The sequence below is a fragment of the Hipposideros armiger genome, unplaced genomic scaffold (assembly GCF_001890085.2).
Source record: "Hipposideros armiger isolate ML-2016 unplaced genomic scaffold, ASM189008v1 scaffold_213, whole genome shotgun sequence".
Taxonomy (NCBI): Eukaryota; Metazoa; Chordata; class Mammalia; order Chiroptera; family Hipposideridae; genus Hipposideros; species Hipposideros armiger.
In genome coordinates, this window is record NW_017731563.1 from 649735 (window position 1) to 660224 (window position 10490).

The 10490-nt window shown below is 51.0% G+C and overlaps 1 protein-coding gene across 2 annotated transcripts in view; it reads left to right on the plus strand.

Annotated features, from left to right (window-relative positions):
- The window catches only part of B4GALNT3 (beta-1,4-N-acetyl-galactosaminyltransferase 3), a 101449-nt gene that overhangs the window by 86756 nt on the left and 4203 nt on the right, over positions 1–10490 (plus strand). Inside the window, exons 10-20 of one of the 2 annotated variants that reach the window (XM_019654041.1) lie at positions 530–673; positions 1915–2024; positions 3030–3130; positions 3417–3478; positions 4173–4962; positions 7679–7998; positions 8714–8867; positions 9109–9181; positions 9595–9748; positions 9959–10050; positions 10317–10391. In XM_019654041.1, coding sequence (XP_019509586.1) covers positions 530–673; positions 1915–2024; positions 3030–3130; positions 3417–3478; positions 4173–4962; positions 7679–7998; positions 8714–8867; positions 9109–9181; positions 9595–9748; positions 9959–10041 — 1991 coding nt within the window. In that variant the 3' untranslated portion in view covers positions 10042–10050; positions 10317–10391. Of the gene's footprint in view, positions 1–529; positions 674–1914; positions 2025–3029; positions 3131–3416; positions 3479–4172; positions 4963–7678; positions 7999–8713; positions 8868–9108; positions 9182–9594; positions 9749–9958; positions 10051–10316; positions 10444–10490 lie in introns of those variants that run through there. The other variant, XM_019654040.1, reaches the window with a different exon arrangement.

The following is a 10490-nucleotide window of genomic DNA, read 5'->3' on the forward strand; positions in this document are numbered from 1 at the left end:
GACTTTGCCATTTATCAGTTGTGTGATCTTAGGCAAATGTCTTAGAGTCCTTTGCCAAATGTCCCTGTCTGTAAAATAGGAGCAATAGTAGTACATAAGTCATATGGTGGTTGTGAAGATTAAATGGGTTATTTGTGAGATGCTTAGAACAGTGCCTGGCTTATTATTTAGTCTATATGTGTGTTTGTTCCATAAATTAAACATGCTTATAATGACGAATTTCCAGCAGGTAACAGTGAAACATTTGGAGGAAGATGTGTATTTTCTCAAATTCACACAGAAATCGTGGTGTGTGCTAGTCATGGGGTCCGTGGAGGGGGTCAAAGGGACACAAAGAGCTGAAACCACCAGTTATGGGGGTGCAGGACTAGAGGGCGGAGGGTTGAGCACATCCTAGGCTGTCCCCAAGGGGAAGACAGAAGCCTTGCCTGAGCCTTTTCTGGGTTCCTCGAGGAGGCAGGGCCTGGGTCCTGGGCCGGGTGTGCTCCAGGGCTCACCGCTGCCCTCTGTTCTTTCTTCTCTGGCCCAGACGAGACGGTCCTAAGGATGGATGAGGTGGGCCACATCCCACAGACAGCAGCCAGCCATGTAGGCTCCCCAGACTCTCTTCCTAGAGATGAGCAGCCCCCCGCCGACATGCTGCGGCCTGACCCACGAGACACCCTCTATCAAGGTGAGGCCTTGGCTGCATACTTGTCACCCAGCCTGGGTGTGATACACTGCCAGGTCCAGGTGTGGGTGGGGGCAACTCAAGAGACCTGTCAATTCCAACCCAGTGTCCCAAAAGTCAGAGCACTGTTTTATTCCCTGTAGTGTAAAATTTACATGTGTACAGAAAAGCATAAAAATATATATGCACAATTTTACATTATACAAATCATTACAGAACAAATATGTGTAACTACCACCCAGGCCTAGAACAAGAACCAGAGCCCAGGAGCTAGTTCCCGTGCATCCCTTTGCAATCAAAAACACCATAGTTTCTTTCTTTTCTTTAAGATTTTATTGGGGAATTGGGGAAGGGGAACAGACAAGTTGCTGCCCTTTTAGTCTTCAGTCTAGTTGTGGAGGACGTTGCTTCACTGGCCCATGTTGGTATTGTCATTGTGCTCTTCCTGGGTGAGGCAGATCGCTCGCCGGCATTGGATGGCCACTCATGGCAGCTCATGGCAGCTCACGCTGGCTGCCAGCCACTCGTGGTAGCTCATGGCAGCCCACTGCAGCCCCACTGCAGCCCACGCCGTCACTGTGGACTCACGGCAGCCCAGCTCCAGGTCGAGCTTCACCATCTTAGCTGTAGAGGGTGCAGCGGCACTGGCCCTAATGTGAGATCCAAACCGGGGCCCTGCTGCTCAGAGCTGGCGTCCCAAACCAATTCTTAACCCACGCACCACCTGGCCAGCCCAAACACCATAGTTTCTTATTGGATCCCAGCTCTTGTCATCAGCGAGAGAAATGTGTGCCAACTAAGGTGTTAGAATCTTAAACTCTTGGGAGTGTTTACATTTTAAAAGATGGCAAAGTCATGTCATGTGGCGCCCCCCTCTCCCCCCAGAAAGAGATGCAGTTATGGTACCTCACTAGGGTGAGGCTTTGTAGACTCTTGGAAGTCTCTAAACCTTTACTGAGGCTCATCCTGGACAGTGATCCCAGTGCCTTACTGTGCTTTGAACTAGGGACTGTTTTGAGTGCTCTGCCACCAAGGTGCTCCATGAATTCCCCTGCCACAGAATAGTGGTGCCAGCCTCAGTCTGACAGCCTCAGCCAATGGCTGCCACGAGTGACTACAAAAAGGTGCCTGCTCAGGGCAGAGGTCTTAAGCCCTCACCCTCAGCCCGGAGCCTTGTGGCTCTAACCCAGCCCCAGCGTCAGGCTCACACTCCACCCTCATCCCACTTCCCTTACTGTCCTCAGTGCCTCTGATCCCCAAGTCTCATCTTCGCCATGTCCTGCCTGACTGTCCCTACAAACCCAGCTACCTGGTGGATGGGCTCCCCCTGCAGCGCTACCAGGGCCTTCGGTTTGTAAGTCTGGGGCCCAGGGAGTTGGGGGCAAGGGGTGGGAGAAGGCTTGCTGCCTGTGGCTGCAATGAGGCGGTGCCGAGGCTGACATCCCCTTCTCCTCATGCCACATACCACCAGACAAGATGGGCTGGGGACACAGCTCCCTGGGCTGGGAGAACTAGCATTCCAAATTGCCTCTGGCCTAGCTGGACTGCCCTGCAAAGCTTGAGCATGGAGGTCCACCTTGGGAAGCCCCCACACACCAGCTCTACCACAGTAACGTGAGGTGGGCTAGCCTGAGGCTTCCTGAGTTCTGCTCCGTGGGCCACACAACCCTGTCCTGCCTGGGTCAGTCCTACCAGCCCGTCAGCCAGCAGTATTTACTAAACCCATAGACAAGGCACTGGGGAAAATGAGCTATGGAGGGGAACTGTAGAGCATGTCCGGCCCATGTGGGAACTGGAGATGCAGAATGAACACCGTATGTGTAGAGATGATTAGAGAGCATGATGGAGGCAGGAAGAGAGTAGAGTGGTCAGGGCTCAGAGGATGGGTGGGGTATCACTGAGAAAGTTTTGGGCGTTGAGTCCTTGGAGCTATGTTTAAGGGGGTGCAAAAAGCAGTGGAGTAAGTAATAAAAGGGGTTGTTTCAGGGCTGTGAGAGGATGCAGGTAAAGGTTTAAAGGTTTCAGGAGAGGATAAGATGGCAGGAGGAGGAGGGAAGGGTCTTGGTTGCAGCTGGGGAGAATTACCTGGGACGAGAGATAAGGGCTGTGTGCACTGGGGAGCTAGATCAGGGGTTACCTTAGGTCCACAGAGCCCTGGAGAGGAGGTATAAAGAGTGGAGTGGAATCCTGGTCTGTGTAAGCATTTGTTTTATTCAAAGTTCACAGCAGCCCTCCTCTCCCCACCAAAGGCAGGAGCCTATAAGATCCCGGCTGGGGCAGGCTGAAGCCTGGTTGGCTGATTTCTTACCAATTTCTTTCCCACCCTCTTTTCTCCCGCTGCTTCTGTTTCCACCTCCAGGTTCATCTGTCCTTTGTTTACCCCAATGACTATACCCGCCTGAGCCACATGGAAACCCATAACAAGTGCTTCTACCAGGAAAACACGTTCTACCAGGACAGGTGAGCAATACTGACGGGGCAAGAAGATGGTCTGACGAGGGGCTCGCAACAGCCAGGAGAGCTGCCTAGACCAGCAGCAGATGGCAGCAGGTGCCCTTCCAGCCCAAGGAGTCTTGGCTCTTCCTGGGCACGTCCCACTCTCACAGACCCACACACACTCACCCAGCCTTCCTCCTCCGCTCTGGTGCGGGGCCTGACTTCAGATTGCTGTTGGGACTTCTGGCAGAGCCTTGCACTTTGCTTGCAGGGCACCTGGTGCCAGTCTGTCTCTCCCTTCCTCCTGTAGGTTCAGCTTTCAGGAGTATATCAAGATTGACCAGCCCGAGAAGCAGGGCCCGGAGCAGCCAGGTACAGAGTGAGAGCTCAGGCTTCTGGGTCAGGCTGGGAGGGTCTGTTTCTAGGGGGAGTTCAGACCATACCAACCCTGCCCTGAGGAGCTTCAAAACCCAAACCACACAGTCCCTCCTCCCACACCCAAGGGCGTAGAGCAGTATACCCCTCTTTTCCATATCAAGGCACATGTAGGCCATGACTGTTTCTAACAGCTGGCTGGGTCAGCTGGAGGAGATTATGAACCCTGGAGAAGATGACTCGGGCTGTCCTGGGCACGCCCTTTGAGAAGTTCTGCACAGAAAAGTGCTGTCTTCCTGTGGCCTTTCTTCTTGAGGCATTAGGGCCTGGCTGGGGCCATTTGGTGTGTTCCTGCGTGTGCCAGGCACCTGCAAGGCACTTTGTGCCCTTTATATCACTCTATCTTCACAAAAACCCTATGGAAGGTGGATCATTATCCCCTTTATGCAGCTGAAGAAACGGGGGTTTTGAGGTTGAGTGACTTGCACCAGGTCACACAGTAAGTAAGTAAGTGGCAGAGCCCAGATGCCATCCGTGTCTGAAACCCCTTGGAGTGTTACACGTATAATCATCAGCTGTCTTGTGTATTTCGTTGGGGAAAGATACACCAGACAGCTGATGATTATATGTGACAGCTGATGATTATAGCTGATGATTATAACTGACGAGCAATGGTTGTTTTTAACGACAGGCTTTGAGGAAGGCCTTCTAGAAGAGTCCCAGTATGGAGAGGTGGCCGACGAGACCCCTGCCTCCAATGACCAGAATCCCAGGACACCGGAGGGAAGACAGATGCCTACCTCTACCCCTGAGCAGGATGTCACCGACTACCACCTCCGAAGCCTACGCAAACTCCTGGCTCAGCCCCGGGAGGGGCTGCTGGCCCCCTTTTCCAAGCAGAACTCCACGGCTCCCTTCTCAGTGAGAACCAGCAACATGCCAGTCCAGCAATCAGAGAAGAGGGAACAAAAACCCAGCCCTGAGCCCAGCCAAGAGCCACCTCGTTCTGACAAGTGGCCCCCTGGGCACCTGGTGGGGAACCGGCCTCCAGTTCAGAGGCCCAGGCCCACTGGTGACAGTGCCAGGAAGACTCTAGGGCAGTCCCAGTGGCTGAGCCAAGTCGAGTCCTACATTGCAGAGCAGAGGAGGGGTGACAGGATGGAACCCCTGGCCCCAAGGAGGGGATGGCATGGGGAGGAGGAGGTGGTGGCAGCTGTAGGCCAGGAAGGACAAGTGGAGGGAGAGGAAGAGGGCGAGGAAGAGGAAGAGGATGTGAGTGAGGTGTTCGAATACGTGCCCATGTTTGACCCAGTGGTAAACTGGGACCAGACCTTCAGTGCCCGGAACCTCGACTTCCAAGCCTTGAGGACTGACTGGATTGATCTGAACTGTAACACGTCTGGCAACCTGCTGCTTCCAGAGCAGGAGGCGCTCGAGGTCACACGGGTCTTCTTGAAGAAGCTCAACCAGAGGAGCCGGGGGTAAGGTAAAGGGCTCTCCTGGGGTCGGGGCTGAGTCATGTGGCAGCCTGTGGCCTGGGGGCAGGGACCTGGGGGCTGGCTCTAGCAGGCTCCCCTGCTGCAGGCTCCTGGGAAGGAGACTGGGGCCCCTGCCCCTGGAGGTGACCTGGACTAGTCGGGTCTTTGTCCCACCATCAGACAAAGTTCTGAAATGGCTGGTGCCTGGGGAAGAGGAAGGTGTCCAAATGTGGTCCCCTCTTTCAGGGAGGGAGCTATTGGGTTGTTGGAAAAGTCATGATGTATTTTGTCTATGTTTTTCAAAGGTCATTTATTTATATAAAGAACAAAGATCTATCAGTGATATATTGCCCATTTTGTTCCATAACCTTTTGCCATCTTTCAGTGAGCTTCATAATTCCTCGTTCATAGAAGGACCTGTCTTTATTTGTGAAAAACTGAACAAGGTGCTGATTTACAGCCTCATCTGAATTGAATGTTATACCACGCAAGGAGTTTTGAAGAGAGCGAAACAAGTGGAAGTCTGATGGCGCAAGGTCAGACGAGTTTGATGGGCGTGGCAACACATCCCATCCAAGCTCCAATAATTTTTGACGGGTGATCAAACTTGTGTGTGGTCTCGCATTGTCGTGATGGAACACAACTCCTTTACAATTTAACAAGCTCTGGACGTTTCTGATTGATGGATTCATTCAAACTGTCCAACTGCTGACAGTACACATTCGAAATGATTGGTTCCTTGGTAGGAGCTTGAAAAACACGACACCTTTAAAATCCCACCATACTGAGAGCGTAACCTTTCTCTGGTGAATGTCTGCTTTCAATGTCGTTTGAGGTGAATCATCACGTAAGGACCAAGACCATTTGCACACCACATTGTTGTAAACAATCCACTTCTCATCACCAGTTATCAGTCGCTTCAAAAAAGGATCGTTTTCCTCACATTTAATGAGCATATTGCAGATGTTTATACACGCCATCAAATGAACTTCTTTGAGTTCATGCAGAACCCAAATATCCCAGCTTCTTCGGATGGTCGTGAATGCTTGAATGATGGATGTTCAATGTTTCTGCAGTCTCTTGTGTTGTGTAACATGGGTTTGACTCGATCAATGTCTTTATTTTGTCGTCATCAACCTCGGTGGGCCTCCCTGACTGAAGAGCGTTGTTGAGATCAAAATCACCAGCATGGAATTTCATGAACCATCATTGGCACTGACGTTCTTGTAGAGCATTGTCACTGCAAACTTGATGCAACTTTTCACAAGGTTGATGCACGTTCTTCCCTTTATGGAAGTAAAACAGTAAAATATGGCAAAAATGCACAGTTTGGTCTTCCATCTTCAACTTGTTGTAAAATCTCCAAAACTCAACCAACTCGCTCAATTTTTTTTTAGAATGAAGCTAGAACTGTCAGCTGTCAAATGACAACAATAACATAAATGCAAATGACTCTAGTGCTTCCAAAAGTGAACTAGTGCCATCTGTTGCAAACATGCGTCTTGACTTTTCCAACAACCCAATAGTAAAGGGACAGATCAGGCAAAACTGAGGCTAAAAGAGACAAATTAAGACCTCAGATGTGGGCTAGAAGGGCTACGGCACAAAACAGGGCCTAATCCTTTCTTGTTTCATTCACTCAACCAATCACTATTTTTTTTTAATTGAGATAAAATTAACATACCATTTAATTTATCATTTTAGAGTGTACAATTTAGTAGTTTTAAGTGTATTCATAAAGTTGTGCGAACATGACCACTGTGTGATTCCAGAACATTTTCCTCACTTTTAATGAATCCCTGTTCCTAATGGTAGTTACGTCCCATTTCTCCCTCTCCCCAGGCCCTGGCAATTACTACTTTAGTTTCTCTCACTCTAGATTTACCTATTCTAGACATTTCATATAAATGGAATCATATGTGGCCTTTTGTATCTGACTTATTTCACTTAGCAAAATGTTTTCAAGGCTCATGTTGAATGTACTGTGTGCTTCAGCCCTTCTTTGTACGGCTGCATACTATTCCATTGTATGGATATATCATATTGTGTGTGTCTAATCATCAGTTGATTGAGATTTGTTTTGTTTCTACTTTCTGGTTATTATGAATATAATGCTGCTATGAACATTCGGGTACAAGTTTTTGTGTGAATGTGTTTTCAGTTCTCTTGGGTATACACCTAGGAGTAGAATTGCTGGGTCATTGCACCATTTTACATTCTCACCAGCAGTGCATGAAGGTTCCAATTTCTCTACATCTTTGTCAACACTTGTTGTTTTCATTTTCTTTTTTAATAGCCACCCTACTGGGTATGAAATGGTATCGCATTGTGATTTTGATTTGCATTTTCCCTAGTGACTCGTGATGTTGAGCCAACCAATCAACATTTATCTAATCATCCATTGTTTATTATGCATTGTTGATTGACAGAGCATTTTATTAATGAGAGTCAACTTCTGAAGGAAACTCATTTATCTTATGTAGGCTCTCAGAGGTATAAAAGAGTTTAGAGATCATCCCAGCTCAACAGGTCCATTTTAAAAGATGGAGGCAGTGAACACTGGAGAGGTTAAGCACCTTGCATACACATCTTAGCCAATGGCAAAGCTGGAACAAAAACTGGGGTCTCCTGACAATGGGCCTTGCAGGCTTCTACCACACCATGCTATCCCCTCAGCGGGGAAGAAGTTGCTCAAGCCCTTCCCACCCTTTCTACCTAGGAAATACCAGCTACGGCGCATTGTGAACGTGGAGAAGCGTCAGGACCAGCTACGTGGGGGTCGCTACCTCCTGGAGCTCGAGCTGCTGGAGCAAGGCCAGCGACTGGTACGGCTCTCGGAGTATGTGTCTGCTCTAGGCTGGCAGGGCATTGAACCGGCTGACGGGGAAGAGGCCGAGACCCGGAACCTGCAGGGCCTGGTTTGGAGCCCACACAACCGCCGAAGACGTGTCCTGAATGTCCGGGGCCCAGAGCCCAAGCTGTGCTGGCCCCAGGGCTTCTCCTGGAGTCACCGAGCCGTGGTCCACTTCATCGTGCCTGGTGAGCCTCCAGCTGAGCATGGTGCTATCAGCAGAGCAGGGATCCTAATAGGAATCATGAGCACCCAGGTCTCTGCTCACTGATTCCATCTCACAGGAACTTGTGAGAAGGGCCACATCGAGGAGCTGAGGCTCACCAGAGAAAAGTCTAGTCTGAGTTTGCATGGCTAGTAAGTGTTGGAGCCGGAAGTAGATACTGACTTAAGGCCAGTCGCTCTTTTTAGGAGACCAGGTTTCAGGGTTGGATGTAATCATCCACTGGGGTCGCGCTGGGTTTTACAACTGGTCTGGGAAAAATACAACAGAGGGTACTTGCTAGAATGGTTTAGCGGTTTTTATGAAAAAGGTGACCTGTAACAGACAGGAGTGTAACAGTGGGACAGGACAGGAAATAAACGATGATCATAAGACAGACAGATCACAGGGTTGTAGTGTTAGAGCACAGTGGGGTTGCTATGACAGGGTGGATGACGAGCCCCAGCCCAAGGCCTTCTCATGGGACGCTGCCTAGGAGGCTGTGCAAGATGGGGAGGCCCCTGAGACTGGTTAGCTCTCCTGCCTTCCGTCTCCGTACTGCATTGCTAATAGTTTCCTGTAGCTGCATTACCCCCAAGCAGAGGTGTGATGGGACTCCTGATGCATGCAGGACCAGGAGTGGAGGTGCCCTGCTTTGTGTTACCTCTGCTACTTTCTCTCTGCCTGCCCCACCCGGCTAGTGAAGAACCAGGCGCGCTGGGTGCAGCAGTTCATTAGAGACATGGAGAAGCTGTTCCAGGTCACCGGCGACCTGCACTTCAACATCATCATCACTGACTACAGCAGTGAGGACATGGATGTTGAGATGGCCCTGAAAAGGTCCAAGCTGAAGAGGTGAGGAGCTTTCCTGGCTGGAGTGCAGCCCGAACCCCCTCCTTCCTAAAGTCCCAGGACTGCTGGGTGCTGGGCAGAGCCAGAAGTCTAACCCAGCTTTCCTGGTTCCCAGTTTCTGGCTGTTTCCCATAATCCCATCCCAGAAACATATATCATCTCTAGTGTCTGCTTGCCAACTTCCTCCAGGGGACTGTCACAGCCAATCCTAAGCTCAGCCGCTCTGTTCTCTCCTCTTCCGCAGCTACCAGTACATGAAGCTAAGTGGGAACTTTGAGCGCTCAGCTGGACTTCAGGCTGGCATAGACCTGGTGAAGGTAAATGCACTGGGAGGGGTTCAGGAGGTGGGATTGAGGACTGGGTAAGAGGTAGAGACACGTTTGGGGTGTGTAAGGCAGTTAGCTCCTCAGGGAGGAAGGAGTGAGGGGTTGTGGGTTGGGGGTTCCCCTCCATGTTGCCAGGACCACTGCCAGGGTGGGACGAAACAAAGGCAGTGGAAAATTTGTCCAGAGTCCATGTAGTCCATAAGAGTGAGGGGAGGAGTCAGAGCTCCCTCTCAGATGGTAAGAACTGTGCTCTCAGGCCCAGTACCGTGGAAATTTACCTAACAGTTTGCTCTGTGGAAGTTTGTCATTCAAACAGGAAAGAGCCACAGGATTGTCCTGGAGAGTGGCCTGGCTTTCTGGCCCGAGTCTGGAGGGCTTGCTCATCTTCCCACATCTGTCCCCAGGACCCACACAGCATCATCTTCCTCTGTGACCTCCACATCCACTTCCCAGCTGGAGTCATTGATACCATCCGGAAGCACTGTGTGGAGGGCAAGATGGCTTTTGCCCCCATGGTGATGAGGCTGCACTGCGGGGCCACCCCCCAGTGGCCTGAGGGTGAGCCCTGCCCTGGGCTAGGGAGGGGAGGAAAGACCTCTCTGGCCTTGGCTGTTAGGGCTGGAAACGGTCCTGTCTACCACTGCTGCATCTCCCTCCCCACCCTGCTCTCCTGCTCCTCTGGACAGTACGGAGAAATGCCCCGAGGGCTGTGCCAACAGCCACCACCACAGCAGGGATGAACAAACCCTGCCTTTGACTCTGCCCTAGGAGGATACAAAGATGGGAAGATGGGCCCCCTACCTTTGGAGACAGAGATGGACAAGGAAAGCGACACTCGGCTATGCCTTTAGGGGCCACTGGTATCGAATCCTGTCGTCAGTCTGTCAGCAGCCTTTGGTCACTCCTTGGGAGGACTGTTGCTTTCAATGAATCCTGAACCTTAGCTCAGGGGAATTCCCTCCACAAACAGACAGGGGACGTGTCCAGATGAGCCAGTTTTTGGCCGCAGGCACCCCATCCTCTGTCTTTCAGAAAAGGCTCTAGGAATGCAGCCTGGATGCCTTCTTTATATTCCTCCCTCCTGGTCCCTGTCTCGCCTCACCCGGAACTTCTTGTCTGTCCATAGGCTACTGGGAGGTGAACGGATTCGGACTGCTTGGCATCTACAAGTCAGACCTGGACAGGATCGGGGGCATGAATACCAAGGAATTCCGAGACCGCTGGGGCGGGGAAGACTGGGAGCTGCTGGACAGGTGACTGGGAAAGGAGGGCGCCTGAGGGAGCTGCTGGGATTCCATCC